This window comes from Styela clava, chromosome 9 (genome assembly GCF_964204865.1).
Source record: "Styela clava chromosome 9, kaStyClav1.hap1.2, whole genome shotgun sequence".
Classification (NCBI taxonomy): domain Eukaryota; kingdom Metazoa; phylum Chordata; class Ascidiacea; order Stolidobranchia; family Styelidae; genus Styela; species Styela clava.
In genome coordinates, this window is record NC_135258.1 from 10,407,216 (window position 1) to 10,426,926 (window position 19,711).

At 35.2% G+C, this 19,711-nt stretch overlaps 2 protein-coding genes across 4 annotated transcripts in view; one reads left to right on the forward strand and one right to left on the reverse strand.

Annotated features, from left to right (window-relative positions):
- Window positions 1-10,629, reverse strand: part of LOC120339712 (mannan endo-1,4-beta-mannosidase-like) — a 35,647-nt gene extending 25,018 nt beyond the window's left edge. Inside the window, exons 1-8 of one of the 2 annotated variants that reach the window (XM_039407900.2) lie at window positions 10,496-10,629; window positions 9,413-9,567; window positions 8,995-9,180; window positions 8,318-8,463; window positions 7,986-8,137; window positions 7,718-7,919; window positions 7,247-7,390; window positions 6,709-6,872 (exon numbers count right to left, since the gene is read on the reverse strand). In XM_039407900.2, coding sequence (XP_039263834.2) covers window positions 6,732-6,872; window positions 7,247-7,390; window positions 7,718-7,919; window positions 7,986-8,137; window positions 8,318-8,463; window positions 8,995-9,180; window positions 9,413-9,567; window positions 10,496-10,578 — 1,209 coding nt within the window. In that variant the 5' untranslated portion in view covers window positions 10,579-10,629 and the 3' untranslated portion in view covers window positions 6,709-6,731. Of the gene's footprint in view, window positions 1-6,708; window positions 6,873-7,246; window positions 7,391-7,717; window positions 7,920-7,985; window positions 8,138-8,317; window positions 8,464-8,994; window positions 9,181-9,412; window positions 9,568-10,495 lie in introns of those variants that run through there. The other variant, XM_078116328.1, reaches the window with a different exon arrangement.
- A 1,406-nt stretch (window positions 10,630-12,035) lies between these two features.
- Window positions 12,036-19,290, forward strand: LOC120339240 (uncharacterized). Of its 2 annotated transcripts, XM_039407330.2 has the most exons (12): window positions 12,036-12,265; window positions 12,777-12,907; window positions 13,164-13,243; window positions 13,709-13,825; window positions 14,147-14,259; window positions 15,138-15,250; window positions 15,450-15,563; window positions 15,730-15,806; window positions 16,293-16,434; window positions 16,772-16,993; window positions 17,793-17,886; window positions 18,759-19,290. In XM_039407330.2, the coding sequence occupies exons 1-12, from the start codon at window positions 12,098-12,100 to the stop codon at window positions 18,885-18,887; spliced, it is 1,500 nt and encodes a 499-aa protein (XP_039263264.2). In that variant the 5' UTR covers window positions 12,036-12,097; the 3' UTR covers window positions 18,888-19,290. The 2 variants fall into 2 exon arrangements, with proteins under 2 accessions (XP_039263264.2, XP_039263265.2); XM_039407331.2 differs by lacking the exon at window positions 16,772-16,993.
- Window positions 19,291-19,711: the final 421 nt, after the last annotated feature.

Consider the following 19,711-nt stretch of genomic DNA (forward strand, 5'->3'; position numbering starts at 1 on the left):
AAGTAGTTTCTACAATATCGGAATTTTCGTTTAGTGTACTGCAAAATAAACTATGATATAAAAAGTATTACTTAATTGGAAAAATGTCGGCTTTACATTAATGTGTTAAATCTTTTAGACGAGCAAAGACTCCAACCTGTGTATATCTTGACGAAAGGAAGGGAAGATGGCTGTATAATGAAGGTGGTTGCAGACTTGATGTTGTGTGGTCCACTCCTGAAGTTTCAATTTGTATATGTGATCACTTAACTACGTTTGCAGTGCTAACTCATGATTTATTAGATGAAGACACACAACGAGTTATCGATCAACGTACTTTCAGGTATTGTTGCCACATTCACGTCATAAATATAATTATGAACAAAATCTAGCAGAAATAACATTATTGTTTGAATATTCTGAGATGTTTTAAGGCACTATTAAAGGAAGGTTTAGCGAAATATAGCATCATCTTAACCTCCATCTAGTAATCGTCCACTTTCTACATTTCTAGAACCTTTTACTTACATGCATCACTCGCTGGAACGTTGGGAATGGCGACAATATTCGCTCAAATTCTGGCATCTATCGTTTCACTGAAGCTTGAATCTGGTTTGTCGGTTCAAACTGTTTAATCACATGGATTGAAACATGAGGCAATTCTATGTGCGGTGGCTTTCAGCGATTCGAATGCTATGTGCGCTGTTACCGCATCTTTTTTTGTATATATGTGCACTGTGACAACTACTATTGCAATGATTAACTGCTTGGACGTTCTTATGTATATACGCTGTGGAAGAAAAAAGTATTAGGCTTTCAAGTTCGAATAATTACAACACAGAAAGAGAGCAATGCTTAAATATAGGGAGACAAAGATCGAATAACTACCTATATGAGAGCCTTATTTGTAATGAAATTACTTTATTTTGAATGCCATTTTCCCAGATACCTTTGTTATCAGGTAAATATTTTGTTTGATAAAACAGGAACATTTTGGGTGAAATATTGGGTTCCATAAAACTCAGAGTTGACTTTAAAATGACTTTTGGTGACTTCTTCCTTTGTTAATTTCCCTTACAGCAAGACTAATAACAACAGCAACGATTTAGTAAAACGACCGGCATGTACTCTTCGTTTCCAATTTTGACAAGTACTCTAGATCAGTGGTTCTCAAACTTTTTGTACCCTCCCTATAGTAGTTTATACAACTTCATCTCCCCCGGCACTGCAAAAAATTGAAAGTCTGAAACGAATATATTACAGACCAAATAAGGAGACAAATCATAGTTTATGGTGTTTTTTAATGAGATAGATGTGCTTGATGTTCTTCAGCGAGTTTTTTATTATATCTAAAATTACCCTCGTTACTTACTTGGTTTTAGTAATAATAGCTGCACGTCTGAAAACGCCTCTTTCGCCATATCAGAGGTCGGAAATGAAAGAATTCAGGGTTCTACTTCCTCAAAAACCGCCGTGTACTCTCGAATTTACCTCCCTAAATTCACCCCAATTCTGATTAAAATAATCAAAACAAAATTAAATATCCAAAACTTATAATAATGATTTTCGGACATCTCATTTATCCCTACAGCCTGATGACCATCACCAAAATACATGATATAAAACGGCCTTCGGTAAAATTTATCCCCGATTCCACATACTACCACGTTCTCCAGTCCGATCATTAGTCCATAGAATTAATTAGCCATTTGTTTTGGATTCGTGGACTCGGATGGCCAGGGGGTCGGCAAATTTTACGTCGCTCGCGGGACAAAATTTAGGATTGCTATTCTTTTGCGGATCGCATATATTTTTTGAAAGTTAAAAGCGGAACATCGTGCGAAAACTGCGACAATTCGTGAACTCAACTAAGTCGTCTTAATAAAAATTATTACAATGACATTCAATGTGGCTTTACGACGTCAAGATTGGAACATTTTCTAAATAGGCATCACTAATCCTAGTTCTTCGTAATGTTCATTTTCGAAATTTATTGTTCGCACAAATATGTACTTCCAAACATCGAATATTTTCGCATGGTTTGTGAAATTTTGATAAAGATTTTCTTTAAAGAAGATACATTCTTACAAAAATTAAGCGGTGACGAATCGAATATTTACTGCGCTATTGAACCCCTGCACTCAGCATCAACTTTTTTGCGTGTTTCCATTTGTCTAATTATAATTAAACTGTAGGCTCGTTAAACGAGTAGCTGTTCAATATAATTCTTAGGATATAATAAAATTTAGTCTAAACGTGTCTCACGATAAATTCTGTGGACCTCCTGAAGTATGCGCACCAATCTGAACTCAGATTGTGTACCAGGTTAGGGTTCAGGTTATGCGACATCTTGGGGCGCATACTTCAGGAGTACCGCCGTTTGGATGTTTCCCCTGGCATAGACGTCCATGTTTACTTCGTGACATTGGCCAATCAGCAAGATGCAAAAATAAACGTAACAATGCCCCTTTCGCATCTACTCATACACATTCCTCACTCAGACAGACTTTCCGGCGTGGTCGTGAACACTGAACATTACCTCATTTTCGCGATTTAGAATTATATTTGTTAGTTTTTAGTTGTTTTTCGGAAATTTAAACAAAATAAGTCAATGATCACCTTGTCCTCCTAAGAGTTTCAGTTTAATTACAGTGTCCAAAAATCGCCCACTTTGGGAATCACTGCTCCAGATTGTTATCAAACATTTTATAAGCATATTTATAAGTTTTCTGTTATGACATATCAATACTTTATATCTTTACTGCAGGTCCCAAGACAACTATTCATTCATTGGTTGGATATTTCCATTATTCTTGGTTATTACTTATCGATCGAAACTGCGGTTTCGATTCATGACTTCTTAGTGACACCGCGTGTCACATCACTAATTAATTAATAACTCGCTAATTATGCGACATAATTCATCCAAAATTCATAGGCTTCTGGTCCGAGCTATGATAAATGCACATGCAAAATTTGGAGCAGATTCAAATATCAATATCAACATACTTACCGATCTTAAGATCGATAAGTAATAACATGCAAGGAAACTTATAGCGTTGTTGTCCTTTTGCCCACAATAACAATTGTTTCATTCACAGCCATTATGTCTTTCAGTTTGATGATTTACTCAATGGGGGTGTTTCCTGCATCGATGATGAAACCATTAGAAGCAAACAGGTAGCATATTGAAGTAATTGATTTTGTACTGACAGGCTGGGTAACTCACGAACTTTATATAGGTAACTAACCCAATGAAATAAACGTTATTTGGTATACCTCCAATAACTAAGCTTACCCTGCCAAACTCGAGGAAACGAAAATGTTCAATTTGCCGAGTTTTGATCGAGTATACTTATTCTAGGCCAGGGACCTTTTTGGCCGAAGGGCCACATGTGGTTCACTAATAATTGCGCGGGCCACTTAACATGGTAGTTGTTCTAGTTTTGCTACAATGACCACTTAACATGGTAGTTATGTTCTAGTTTTGCTACACTGACTACAGGTTAATGAAAAAACAAACAATACCCGCACATCAAACTTTCACAATAATTAGAACAATAAAAGTTGTTGTTTTCCAACCATTGATGGGGCGCCATCAGTGGTTATTCCAGAAAGTTTCGCCAAAGACAAGCCAAGACGCTTGATCACTTTTATCACAGTTCTTAACAAACCAATGCCACTAGTCGTACCCTTAACAGGGACACTGGCTGCGAGCTCTACGGTAATTTCATATCATCATTAACTCCCCGCAAGAAGATCGCCAAGTCGCCGACTGAGCAGTAAACTTGATGTCAGTGCTTTCGTCAGGCGCCAAAGAATACGATGGAAATTTTCCCGCTTTTGCAATTAAAGTTTCCGCAAAAGAGTTCCCAAGCTCTTCAACACGACGAGTTATGGTCTGTCTTGACAGGCTATTTTTGCAAGCACTTCTTTTATTTCCAGGTCGTAAATCATTGGCAACCCGAACTATACATATTATACATTCCTTAACAAACTTTCTGAGAATGCCTTCGTTTATTTTGCGATAACATCATATAGAGGAGTAAAAGAACAACTGTGTAAACGACTATGGGACCTTTATATATCGATAGAGCGCATTTCAGGGAAATAAATAAATTGTTTGTATCATGTCTTTGTATACTACATCACTCAAAAAATAGTTTTACCCAATTTTTTTATTCAATTCTGAAAATTCAGCGCGGGCCACCCGAAATGATTCCGCGGGCCACTTATGGCCCGCGGGCCACGGGTTGGACGAGCCTATTGATTTTGGATGAATTATGTCGTGTACACTAATTAGCGAGTTATCAATTAATTAGTGACGATCCCCTAACTTTCGATCGATAAATCTTCGGTCTCTGACCGATATTCTCGTTTTTACTTCTCGTTACGTTTGAAAGTGTCGCATTACTGATGTTGAGTTTGAGTTGAGTGGATCAGGCAACTCCGCCACATGAAATTCAGGTCGACAATTTTATGTTAAATATTTTCTGTTTACCTGCGTATTTCTTAAAAAGTTTAACATTCTTGAAATACAACCTTGCTAAATATGAATGCTTTACTTGTATCTCACTTCAATCCAACGTAGCAAGATGTAAGATGCCACATCTGCCCAGGCTGATTTACAATCTAAATCAGTGGTTCCCAAACTAGGGTCCGCGGACCTTTTGGGGTCCGTGAAGTACTTTTCGAGGGTCCGCGAAAGAAATCTGTTGGATGGCTCAAAGTTTGATAATGCAAAAATTAACTGCTTAAATTTGGAAAGACACATTTATCGCATTATGATGCTTTACATACAATCTCTGCTGAGGACACTGATTCTTCACTTTTTGTTTCGATTAGGCTTTCCCGATTGTGACGTCACAAAGTTATGGCAGCTCCTGCCACGAACAAACCGCGGCGTCTCATGCCATGGTTTAATGGCGCTATAATTTAGTAATCAGTATTATCGGCATATTAACAAAGTCATGCGCCGTATTTTTGTTTAATATACCAAAAAAAGTACCAACCTACTCATTGTTTGTCACCAACAGGGGCAGCCCTGCCAATACATCCGACATGCCTTGATTACGGCATCAAAATTTTACCCGACATGATTTTTTAATTTGCTGCCGTGGTACCGGTTTGGGGCAGCTAAAAAGTCAGTCGCCGTGGTTTACCCGGAGCTCCAGATGTAATATATGTGCACCAAGATGGCGCACAACCTGAACATGGTATTGTGTACCGGTTAGGGTTCAGGTCGTACGACATCTTGCTACATATGCTTGGAAATCCCGCTAAATACTTAAAACTGCACTTGGAGGTGTAGATGGCGCTGCCTTTTTGCATGCTTGTTGTTATAGGAGAGAATTACAGTAGGTAGTTGATAAAGTATGCCACTCCGTTTCTAAATGCTGATTTACGCTTTTGTTTTGAAAGGTGGATAGCGTTAAATATAGCGCAGTCAGAAAGGCACTACGTTTTAGTTTTTAGATGTCAAATTTAGTCTTTGACACACGGTAACGCTAGGCATATATTTTTACGTTCTCAACTCTGTATTATCAATTTCAAAATGTCTTCTAAAATTAAAATTGAGATAATCGTATGTAATTTTATCGTGATAAACGCAGGTGAAGATATGTTTTGCGCTACACCGTGTGGAGCATTTATTTTTGTTGTGATCTTGTTTTATGTGATATCTTTCTGTCTTTCTTTGATAATGTTCTATTTTAGTCAATTAGTGCACAGGGCCGCGAAACAAAAACAAAATTGCAAGGGGTCCGTCAGACAATTTTTTTGAAAAAGTTTGGGAACCACTGATCTAAATGATGTTCAATTTTTATAATGATTTAATTGATGCAAACACATCATTGGAAATGTGATTAGAAAAGTGTTCCAATGACAAAATAATAATCAATTTTTAGATTGCATACGTATCTATACTTGGAGTGGAAATATTTTACATTGGATTTATGCATCTGTGGCAGGACATTGCTTGAGGCCCGCGTCATTTCAGTTTACTAACGGATAATAATCACTGAACTGAAAATATATCTCTGTGATAATAATAGGAGACATTACTAAAAATGCCAGTTCATTTTGAAAGCTGCGCGTTCCGCTGAGTTTATTTTGAACGCTGCGCGTTTCGTAGTCTTACTCGCGTGTCTGGTATATTGTGGTTGAAAATTAAAAAATAATCTTCACTAAAATCCCTAAGGCTCCTCCAGTTTAGGGAGTATCGAGACCAAAGATAACTTATTTGAAAGATTATTTTGCTATGCGGAAGGTAGCGTTCTTGGAATTTAAATTTTCGACTTGGTTAGCGAGAAAACAGCGATAAATTGTGAAAAAAAAAATTTGAAATTTCATAACGATCGGCGCGTTTTTCGTTGTTACCATGGAAACGAAACCCATATTCGGACTTTCTACGAAGCGCATAATACTAGGGTAACAGAATAACCGACATGGAAAATTTCATCCAGATTGGTCCAGCCGTTAAGACACTACATCCAGACAGACAGAACGACTGATAATAAGGGTCTCCTAGAAGCGGAGATCCAACAGAACGACCGATAATAAGAGTTTCCTATAGCGGAGATCCAACAGAACGACCGATAATAAGAGTCTCCCCTATAGCGGAGATCCAACAAATAAAATTTTGTAGTCAATCTTAGAGGATAAATGCTGCACGAATATTAATATAATCACCAAGTAATTCTATCATTGTCTTTATTGATAATAAAGCATATAATTGAACTCTAGGGGATTTATCACCCAATTTTCGCAATCCACTTTGAAATCCAGCCCAAATTACATGTCAGCCCCGTTGTGTACTTGTTTGAGGATAAACCAGAGATTGACATCAGACCTCTTTTTTGGACAGTGAAACTGTCGCTGTGCTTTCCAGTTCCCTTTCAAATAAAACATAAGTGAATGGCTCAAATTTGGTTAGGTTGTACACACATATGAATGAGTATTGTTGTCAGAAGGAAGGAAACGTGCAAGCGGATTTGAAAATATCGGAACCCAACTCAAATTTAAAAAATGAGTTTATATATTAGTTTTAGCAACGATACAGGCGCGCAAATAAAGTTGAATTGATAAATTTTTGAATTTATGCTTTCATATGGACACATGTTATAATAACAAGTATTTTATCATAAAATGAATATTCCCTTTCAGAATAAAATATTTGTATATATATTGAATTTAAATCGAAGGTTTAGCAAATGTAAAAAGCGATAATTTACGACGATGCTTATTTAATGGATCCATTATATGTTACCTTAGCATGCCAACTCCAGCAACCAGCATATTCTCCATAATAAGCATGTTTAAAAAGTTTCTCAATTTTTCTGCCGTCAGCCCCGGATTCACTGAATTCTCCGATCACAATAGGTTTATCCAAATTATGTGTGGCGGCACAAATCTGGAATTTGATCGTTTAGTTATCCAAACAGATAATTTCACAGTAATTAGCCTAGAGTTTTGATCAAGAAATCGATGATAATTTTTGTGAAGTCATTAAAACAACGACAAGTAAATAGATTTACACTTTACCAATTAAGCTTTTAGCTATTCACAAACGCAAGAAGTTAAATGCATCAACGTAAATTCAAACTTTCATTTTTCAAATGTTAAGTTTGAATCGCTGAATTCCAAGGTAATTATTTTCCTCCGATGATGCAGTTACTTTATATATATATAGCAGTTTATCGGGAAAATGCATAAAATGAAAATTTTCAGCATATCTTACCTCCATGGGCGATTTATCGTCATAAGAGCGTTTCGACGTATAAGTATGCATTTGGTAGAAATCCAGTTTTCCCCGATATTTCAACAAACCACCAGACGCTATTAAACATTTATCCGAATAATAATTGTAGCTATCAGGTGTTAGCTCATGTACTGTTTTCTGACTCCAAGCACCAACTGTCACCAATGCAGTCCGATCATGCCTAAAAAAAATTATTCCAAGTAAAACAAAATGAAAACATTATAAACACAGCATTGTGCAAACTTACGTTTTTATCGCATGAGCTTGCCAATTCAAAAACCGTAACATTTGTTGCATCGAAAACAATGGTGCACGTCTTTGCGTTTTCTGCCACCATCCAACCCCTGTATTCTTGAGACGTTTCGTGTTGAAACACGGATTTCTATGATATTGATTTGCCTGAAAGAATGTTATATAGAACATTATGAAAACTTTATATATCTTTCTTTTCAAACAAAAATTTTGTAAAGATGAAATGCCTTTATTGTTGTGACTTTTCAACAATGTTTTCTCCAACCAAGTTCGTAAACATTTATTGAAAATTATTATTGCTAAAGTGCAAAACAAAATCATTCTCACTAAAATAGCCCCTTCTGGCTCATTAGCAATATCATATCCTCCAAGTGCTTCATGTCCTTTCAATCCCTTCACAATTGGAATAAGAGCTTTATCAATATACGATCTGAGTTTCTTTTCGTCGGTCACGAGACCGGAAATCTTTTTGGCTGTAAATATAACAGAATACCTATTCAATATTGTTATGCTTCGATATCAAATCCATCTCTCTATATATAATATATATACATATATTTTCACTGATATTATTTTGATTTATATTCAAACGCCACCTGTTAGCTACAGCTGCGTATAGTAGGATGTTCAATAGTATATATATATATCTGGAGGAGAGAAAGCCTATAAGACGTTATATATATATACTATATATGAATATGAGGAACCACAGCCAACCAGGCCAGGTATTTGAATAATTGAGCACTTATTTTCCCCAAATTTATCCGCACAGATAACGAAGGAAGTTGGAACAAACCAGTGTTTACGTAACTACCTACCCGTCGACAACAATGAGATCAGCAATACTCTCGCGCAAACGTATTCTCCTTGAGATACGACCCTATGTAATCAGCGTTATTATGGGCGCGTACGGACGGTCATTTCTCATGATAACCCCGTGAAATTGACTAAAACTTGTGAAATTGAAGATCAGAAGATGAATAACACATAAAAAAAAAACTCACAATGAACTGAGTTAAAAACAGCAAAATTCCACAAAACAAAAAACACATATATTTTATGCTTCTTTGCTTCATCCAAATATTCTTTCATCTCACTATCTATGTGATTGTTATTGGAATCCGCGGCAGTTACAAATCCAGTTGTTGTGAATTGAGGAGTGCTCGAAGCATCCGTGTGAAGAAAGATACCTAAAATAGTGGTAACACCATATGTATGCAATGAAATAAAGACTAACGGAAATGCAAGAAAGATAAAAATCGCTGGCATATGTCGAATAAAAAACTATCATTATATCAGGATTTAGATTGCAATTCATTGTTGTCCCTATGAATAAAATTTAGCTTCCAGCAACAAATTAGCAAAATCGCGTCGAAGTGATGAAAATTGACATATATATATATCAATATAACTTTTACATACGAATGGAATTTCCTCCAGCTTTATGTATATCTGAAAGCACAGATGTCAATCGAGATTTCGCCTTCTTGAAATTTTTATTTCCGAAATCTTTTCCATAATTTTCCCAAGCTTGATTCACTCCACTCAAAAATATTGTTTTCCCGTCAGCACAAATTCTAGGAAATAAAACAGAAATCATGGAGCTATTTTATATTTGAGCTATTGATATTTATATCTTGTGGAGTCCGATGGTATTTTGCAGGTTGTTGCTAAAATAGCACTCGACCAAGAAGAATTTATAAAATAAAAGCCCAAAGACAACAACACTAGAAGTTCTTATGTGTATTTAATTTGAACGTTATGCGAGAGAGAGAGAAAGTTCGTTTGTTTTGTCCAACAGAAAACCTATTCATAACAAAAACACAATTAATAGAAAGCAAAATAGTTCTCGATACAGACTGGGTGGCAACGATCCGACCATGCGGGCATCGGAGTTAGTTACCACCCAATATTAATAAACATGAATAAAAATGCTTCAGATATGTTTTAACAAATTTTAGGTGTGTCCAAAAACAACATTAAATTTCCATGGAAAGAAAAACAAACAAACAAATTAGTTACATATACGCAATGGGCAATCACACATATATAAGTGTTGAAAGCAAAATAACATGCGAGACAAATTACACACTTGATCAATGTCAACTGAATTTGACATGAATATCTCATGCATTTTTTGGTAAAAGAAGAATCGATTGTGTGGAATCGGCTACTACAAGATGAGGAGTACATAACAACATGATTGCCCGGCTGTCAGATGAATAGGCTTATTTGAATAAACGATTATTAATGACCTTATCTCCAAAAATAAATTTTCATATTTCATCTACGCGCATACTCATGTGTTATGTTTATATAATTCCTGCCCGAAGAGACAGCGTAGTTCAAGATATGTACAGATATAATATTTTATTGCAGTCGATGATCTAAACTCATGAAAATGGGCTTCATCTCATTTTAGACATTTGGAAATGCAATGCCTGAAATCTTGCTTATAGTCAGATTGAAATTTCAAAACTTCCAGGCAAAAATGAAACTACTTACTTTGATTTGCACATTGTCAGCGAGGTTGAACACCTAACAGATAAAACAAAGAGTACTATCCACCGAAAACAGCCGCACGCCATTCCTTTTATGAAACGAACTTGTTTGCAAACAAAATGCTAATACCATGGATTGCTTAACTAATTCCAGAAGTAGCTGCATTAATATTGATCGCCTCGGGTGATCTAACATAGTGAAAAACACTTGAAAAATGACAAAAATCCAGTCAAAATTAGTATTGGTAATATTTCCTTTTTATTTTATTTTTATAAATTGCATTGGCCATGAAGAGAGAGATTTATTTCCCCAACACAATGTTACATGAAAACAAAAGACATTATCTCAGATTCTTATAGTAATACAATGCAGTGAATAATTTGAACATTGAATTGTGTTGGTCAGTATGCAATACGTCCAAGGCTCCTGATCATTTTGTGTACACTGTAATCAAGGTTTCATAATGGATTGTGAAAATATTAAATTATGAAAAGAAAATATAAAGACAGAAAATGAGTCAGCAAATACTTTAATACTTTTCTGATAATTTAATTTGTTTGATATCATTCGTCGAAAAATCCATGGGTAATTTTAAACCAGTAAGGATCATTCAAGTTTCCTCCAAGCAACTGCATTAATTTTTAGCTACCGTATTCAAGTTACTGGTTGCCGTACTACGTCAGCGCACCGAATTAGCTGTCAATTTTTGCTCAGACGCACTGCGTTTTTCGAGATTTGTTAATGTCACTGTATTTCAGTTTACACATTCTTACAGATCTAACGCAAGTTAAAACACATTGCATCGCTGCATTGATGTGAATGGGGCTTAGCAATTACTCTGAAACACTGAAACTAAAAATGAATGCTGTCGCACCACAGCAAACTTTCTACGTTCAGACGTTCATGCTCGAGTGAGCCTACAATGTAAACATCAGATGCCGTAGCAACGTGAAGCCGTTGCACAATGCAGACATGTTTATCTTTCTGCCGTCTTCGTCAATCTCTGATCGATGATTGTGTACCGTATCCTATGGGTCTTTGCGGTAGTTTGTAATACTGATTAGGTTCTTTGGAAACATAGACTAGACCTGGGATATATTTCTTTTTAGGCACGTTTTGTCATTTGAGGAGGGCGGAACACTCTGTCACTACTGCACTACTGTCAGTCAGTCTGTTCAATGAGGGCAGAATGTTGCAATGCTCATGATTTACTTGAGGTCTTTTTACTGTTTTAATATTTTTGTTCAAAATAATGCTGTATGACCATTTACCAATCTAGTTATTCGAAAATTTGTAGAATTCGCAGCTGTAATAGAATTAGCTTCCGCCATACAAAAACTGTAGCGTTACGGTACGTACCGTAGCCTATAATGGTATTACAAATTGAGTAACCTGTCAGCTACAAATATTTCTTGATTCACATAAGTAACCCACTATTGTATTGGATACACGAAACAAACTAAAACATCAAAATTCACCAAACAAAAAGTAGACGAGTCTATTTATTATTCAATTTTGATTAAAAAAAAACTTGCTTTCATTTGAATTGTTGTTGAATTGAAGATTTTCTAATCATATCTGATATTAGATTGTTAAACTTGCAAGATGAAAGAAGTAGAGGAAATATCACAGGCAGAAAAAGCGCAACTTAAAAAAGAAGAAGAAATTTTAAAAATTATTCGAAATCATAATGCTTCAAATTCATTTCTGGACCTTGCAGCACGCTCAATGATGTTTGTCCCGGAGGAATTGTATATGCTTCCCAACATACAGGTAGGTGTGCAAGTCGGAAAGTTCTAATAATTTACCGTAGGTCTCTTCTCAAAGTTTTATCATGAGGTGTCTCATACAGTTTCGGAGGTTAGTAAACATATAAGATGCCATTGTCGATTCTTACGTCTCCTTACTGCAGTACTGCCTTATACTGTTTTATGCAGATTTCGTATAAAGTAAAAAATCCTGCGTGTGATTTTGTACATTGAAAATTAATCACACTGCCAGATTAGTGTGCACTATGTATTTCTGCTCTTAATTATAAATTCAGGTTGAAAAACAAATGATGTTTTGTTCAAAAATCAAATTATGTACGTGACATATTGTTTTCATATGACTTAATCCTTATGCATTTGTGGAGGTATGTGTGAATAAGCAAAGATGTCGTAGCAAGAACACAGTAAAATATTAAATGTATAATTCAGTTACCTTACTTCCTCGTTGAGGAATTCTGACATTGGACTTTTGGTTTCTCCAATTTTTTATAATAAACCGTTTTGTTCTTTTACAGCAACTTTATTTGGAAAGTAATCTGCTAGAAGAACTACCAGATGACTTCTTTGAAAGTTTACCTAGATTAACATGGCTCGATTTACGAGATAATAAACTGGCAGATTTACCATCAAGTATTGGAAACCATCGGTGAGGAAATTTTGCATCTTTTTACTTTTCTGCAAAATCATTGTGATATCAAATCTTGTGATGATATTTGTAATCTTTAATTGTAGAAATTGGTGAGAGGAACTTTGAAAAAGATCAGGTTACAGACTCCAAATCTCAATGGAAACCATGCTGCCTACCTATAAATTCTATTGAGCAGGGCATTCGGAATGTTCAGTATCATATAAATTTTTATCTATAGAATTGAGTTAATGTCCCTATAAATTTTTATTTTTAGGAACCTTAAAAACGTTCTGCTTGAAAGAAATCAAATTACACATCTACCACTTGAACTTGGAAATGTACAAACGATCACAGGTAATTATTTTTAATGTATTTGCTTCTATACTAGGGTAGGGTATGCATAGTCATTCATCACTAATTTGGTAAGGGTATTAATAAGGTCAATCCAAGTTTCATTTTGAGTAGCGAGTCTCAATTGTTTATAATGCTCAAAAGTGGACTGGAAACCCCGAACGAATCCTACAATTCATTAGAGAATTCATATCCCTATAATTTAAGACTGTTGAATTCTGTCTTCTAATTAATTTGCCTGGAGGCGACCCATCCCCTCATGAAATTTTTGATAGAATGGCTCAATTTTATAAAAAAAACTTTGATGAAATCTTGCGGCCGAAGGATATTAAAAGTAATAAAGTAGTAAAAAAAGCAATAGCCTTTTACGCTATGTTATAAACAGTACTTGAAATAGATTTTACCCCTTTTTCGTACATCCTACTTTCGTATTCCAAATATTCAAGTTATTAATCATCTTATTTTTAGGTCTTTCTCTTTGTGGAAATCCTCTGATATTGCCTCCACCTGAAATTGTAGAACAAGGTGTACAAGTTATATTGTCCTTTCTGCTTGAGGAATTGAATAATGTTGGAAATATGGAGGGTAAAGTGAATCATAATTTTACGATTTTTTTATGACTTTGAATCTGAACCAAAGGTTTCCAGTATTTGATTTCTTTAGTTATCATTTAATAATTGCATTTTTCTTTATATCAGAATTACCGACTAAATTAGCTTTTGCTAAAATATCTCCTATATAGATCATCATATTGTCTTGTGGTGGTAACTTTTTAGTGCATTTTACAAAGCTAACGTCCTTTTTTACCAAACATAACCAGAGTTATAATTTTGCAAGTCTTGGTTCGAAAGCATATTTCTAGTAGCACATTTCTAGTACCAAAATTCAGCATTATGTTCAATACAGATATGGATGAAGAAAATGAATGGGATTATGAAAATGATAATGATTACTATCCAGAAGATGGCAATGAAAAGATTAATATTAATTCGCCATACATGGAAGAAAAACGAAGAGAGGTAATTGGGTATAACTAAAAATTTAAGAATGACACTCAGACTCTCAGTTCTCAGTACAGTATTTTTGTGAAGAATTTAGATATGACGCTTTGAAGTGCAAGAAATTGCTATAGGTTATTCGTATAGCATTTTGTTTTGAAGACAATTTCCTACACAACATCAAAACAGCTTCAAATAATGGTACAGTTGCTCAAATTGCTTCTTTCTATTGTTATGTAACGATGTTGGTCATTGTATCAATACAAATCCTTTATCAGAAGTAACTTGATCAACTGTTGTGGTAATTAGTGATGGTTCGAATTAAAGAATTGTTTCTGTAGTATCAGCACTCCGGCATAATAGTCTTTTGTAGTGATATAATGTTTACTATGTGTCTGTTATTGTGTTGATATATACACAATAGACAAATTTAAATTTTATAGTATACACCAGGGCTGTGTAACCTGCGGCCTACCGGCCAAATGCGGTCCACAAGGAAAAAATGTGTGGCCCATGGAAAAGTGCCAATTTTGAATGATATGTGGCTTGCAAGACGAGTTTTTGATTAGGTTTGGTTTGCGTTGCAAAGCCTATACCTATTTTTGTGCCTGCAACTATTAGAAAGCCTATGTTAAATGAAGTTGCGGCCCACAGTTTCACTCGGTTATTTGTATCTGGCCCTTCTGTATTAAAGGTTGCACATCCCTGTTATTCACCATAATTACAAAAAATGCATACTTGATATTTAACTCTTATTCGAAACAGAAAATATTTCCCTTGATATCAATCAACACTACTCTACATCAGTTAATTCACTTCTTTTATGTCAAGTGGATCAAGATCCACTTGAAACACTTTGCCAAAGTCAAGTACTAACATATTATACTTTGTGTATTCAGCATGAAGCGATGCTTCAAGGTCCGACACTAGTACCAGCAATGTTTCATCGACCAAATTCAAGGAACAAGCACACTCGAACTCCGTGGAGAGATAAGAGATTTGATAACTCATTGTAAGAATGAAATTTTATCCAGCCCTAAATATGTTCTGTGATAAATTCAATATTTATGCAACATTTTATTTGATTCTTTCTCTGGTTGAACAATTCTCTTTTAATCTGTTTTTGTTTCAAATACTAATTTCTGTTCTGTAAAATATAATTTCCTAACCCGTTGACAACGTCTAATAGAATCTTTGTTCTATATTCACAGGGGTGGCAGTGTTAGAGTGAACAACATCAGTCTTGTCAATGGTTCCAGCTCATCTCCAAAAACGGATAAAATGGAATATCAAAATAAACTAGCATTGTCCCAACAAAGAAAAAAGTGAGTCATTCATTATTTATAGAATTGCCAAAATTTTTTTAGAAATACAAATCTTCACCTTTTTTAATAATGTTCAGTTTTTATTGCCCAGAAAGTGGATCGATCCTCCATACCCGTGCATTCTTAGTGACAGGAATGTATTAACTTGTATATTAATATTATTCAGAAATAGCATGGTACTTGATGAATGGAGACAAGAAGCCAAAAAATTGCAAACTATATTGCTACCAAGATCTAGAACGGGTATGTTTAGTTTCCTATTGTTTATTTTTTTGATTATGCATTGACAAATTTAGTAGAATATAGAGCGATTTCTACCACTTCACCGGTTACGGCTTCCTCCACTAACAACCTAACATAAAATAAATACCTACCGGTACCCGGTAGTTAATTATTTCCATACCTGACATGAAATGATTACTAGACGAGATGCCATGGTTCCCTGTATGATTAAGCAATCATATTGTTTTGTCAGCATATGGTTTCCCCTGATATAAATATGAAGACCTAACTTGATATCCTATCCTACACATGTTCATGTGATTCGCGATAAGTTATTGCTTATCATAAAATAACAAAAACATATATTTCTTAAATAATATTGGAACATTACCACTAAAAAGCTTTCCAATGTGTACTTTAAATGGTGGTATTATTGATATCATATATCGTGTGATTAAAATGGTTCATTATAGTTAAATTTATATACGAGTGACTCTTGTTCTTCAGAAATCAGTCATGCTGTTCCACCTTATGGAATTGACACCCCTCCAATGGAAGCTAGACCTGTTACTGAGGAAGAACGAAGAATCCATTTTGATGCTGTAGAAGAAAAAGTTGACAGAGTTGAACCAAAAAATGCAAAACCAAAGTAAGAAGAGAAATTTCCATAAATATTATTTCTTTTAACAATTTCATAGTGAGTGAGGTCTGTGAAGTCGCAGACCGTAGGAAGGTGTAGTAATGAAGCATAATTCGAGCCGAATTATGTGTTTCGTCAATGAGTGAATAGAGTGGTTTTGTGAGTGAAGTTTTATCTTGACCTAACTATAAATAGTATTAGAAGAAGGAAGAAGGAAAAGCAGAGCAACACCTGAAAAAACAGAAAATGATAATTTATCCATTATTAAGTTTTTATATCTATATCTGATCTAATGTGTAATTTGAGATTACATTTTCATACATTCTTATATTTTGATTTGAGCAAGATCAAGCAAAGTTTCCAAGCAAAAACTAATGAAAGAGATAGCTGAAAACGAAGTTGACAATGAAATAAAAATGATAACAAAGATGACGCATAATATACTCGAAATCAACAATTCCACTGAAAAGAAAAATGAGGAAACAAATAAATCAGAAGTGCAGTTAGGGCAGCAAGTTTTCACCAGCAAGAAAAATGTTTATGTGAAGCCATCCATCAAACAAAATCAGTTCGTATTTTGGCTTACTATGATTTCATTGATTTATTGAGAAAAGTACAGTGGTTTGTCTAGTGCTTAGTGTACAGTTGATGTTGGGTTCACAGACAGGAGATCTTAGGTTTTAGTTGTCACTTCATGCCTACCACCTTAGCCTGAGTGTTTACTATTGGGTAGCTTCTGTCACACGAAACTGTCATTCTCATTTCATTAGATCTCTTCTTAGTGTTTTTAAAAGCAAAAGAAAACATTTGTATAGTTTTTGTCAGGTATGAGTATCATTGGGCATTTCCAGAATTTTAAACATATATGTTAAATTTTACTCAGAACATGACAATAAACTTATCTGATCTGAAAGCTCTACTCTTAATCTGGCTGCTAGTTGGAGTGGAGACAACATTTACATTGGTCATTATCCTATATTGAGAAGGAAAGTAAAACATGAATGTTTCACTAGTTTGTCAAATAGATTTAGGTTAAATGTGACAAGTGGCATATGAAATAAGGGTACTCCTGAAGTATGCGCACCAAGATATCGCACAACCTGAACCCTAACCTGGTACACAACCTGAGTTCAGGTTGTGCGCCATCTTGGTGTGCATACTCCAGGAAGTCCAAAATAAGTGCTCAAAAAACAAAATGTTGACAAAATTAAGTTTTTAATCATACTCATAGGGAGGAAATCTAGAGAAAAAAAACACAATTTCAGTAAACAAGAACAAATTTTTCAGATAAAAGAATTGATTAATTTTTCCATGTTAGTGTCACATTTTATCATGTAACTCTTTTGATAATAATTTGTTACACAAAGGGAACGAATGGACAGCGAAGTTCAGGCAAGAATACGACAACATACATCACAACTTCGAACCAGAAATCAAAAGAATGATAATATATTGAAACCGGTTAGTTTATGTGGCTGATGGTTTTTTGATGATCTTGATACTAATATGGTTTTTGCTTGATTTGGGTGCATTTGTAGCTGTTAATGATTTTATTGTTTCAATTATATTTGATGTATGTTTAGCTATAAAAATGTCTTCACACATCCAACTTGACCATATTTATGTAAAATGTAAGAATCCTACTCAAATATTCCAATATCCTCCTCTATCTGAAACGGCTCATTCTAAAAACTGTTATTTACCGGTTTACAATTGTATGAGCCACTACAAGGAGTACAGCAATTTCCTCACTCATAATCCCATTTTTCCGGAAATCCAGGTTGAGTAATCAGTGATGTAATGACGACGGCATTGCTAGCACCCAATATTCCATGCAACGAGTTTAGTTTTAATGGAAGGTTACCCCACTTTTCAAGAAACAACTGTTTGTTTGGCGGTTTGTTGCGGCGTGAAAAGCATTAGGAATACGCTCGCCATCACATATCTGGTTACCCTGTGTGGGATCCGCAGGTTCCAATTGTATGCAAGGGTATTGCTGGACTCCTCGCTGTCGTAAGGTAATTCACGTTACCACTGTTCGATTACGGCTTCCTCCACCATCAAGTTCATGTATCTGGCCCTATAATCCCATACCGACATGGACTGGTAACCAGACGAGAGATGTCATATGATTAAGCCACTCATCAGAGTTCATGTATCTGGCCCTATAATCCCATACCGACATGGACTGGTAACCAGACGAGAGGTGTCATATGATTAAGCCACTCATCGGTTTTCCTCTCTTCGGGGTAAATATGTAAATCCTATCCAATTCCGAGACTATAAATTATAAACAATTCATAATTCAGATTATATATTTATCCTGTACCCAGGGCCGAGAACTACAACGGGAACTCTTAGAGGAAAAGATGTCTCGCGATCAGCAATTAGAATATAGATTCCGTGCTTTCACTGGCGACTCTTCCTCATTTTCAAGTTCAAAGAAAACTTCATCTTTATAGGATTTAAATGGAAATAAGCAATTTATTAACTACTATCAATAAATCGATTTGCACATTGAGATTACATGTAAACGTTTTGCTTGTAGTTTCTAGTAGTTTTTTGGGAGCTCCGGAAGTATGTGTACCAAGATGGCGCACAACCTGAACATAGTATATGTACCAGGGTCATAGGGGTCAGGCTGCGCCATTTTATTGCACATAAATCAGGAGCGCCGTTTTATGTTTGTTGTATGCGGTAATGATCCAATCCTTCTTGTTCAATGAATATAAGAAATATATTAGGATTTTAGTTTGTAATGCTTCCTTCACTGTATCTGTTCGTTTACCTGTTTAAGATCGCTTTCTACTGTTTAAGTTGCTTGCCCATTTATTCATAATAAATGATAGATTTATTTTTGCAAAACTGTGTTTGTATTCTGATCAGGGCTGTGTACTCGAAAAAGTTCACAAACGACTCGCGACTACATCTTGAGAAAAATTTAGACTCCGGACTTTGCGTTTCAAAAGATTAAGACAATCAATCATTTCTTTTAACTCATAGAAAAACCTAACTTTGGCAACAAGACCTGTGACTATACAGACCTTCTTTAACAAACTGTTAGGAACGCAGTAGATTCAATGTTTTTTGGGTTTCTGTAGGAAATTTTGACTTTTATTATCACCATTGACGCACCAAAATTTTTGTGGGTAGCCTAAGTGAATATCATTTCCTCGGACTTTCGAAATATTTAATTGGGCGTCGACATCCTTACTGCGGAAAAATAATAATATGCATTTTTTACGTTTGAATTGCAAAAATACCCGGAATAAATAGCGGGGGTTCC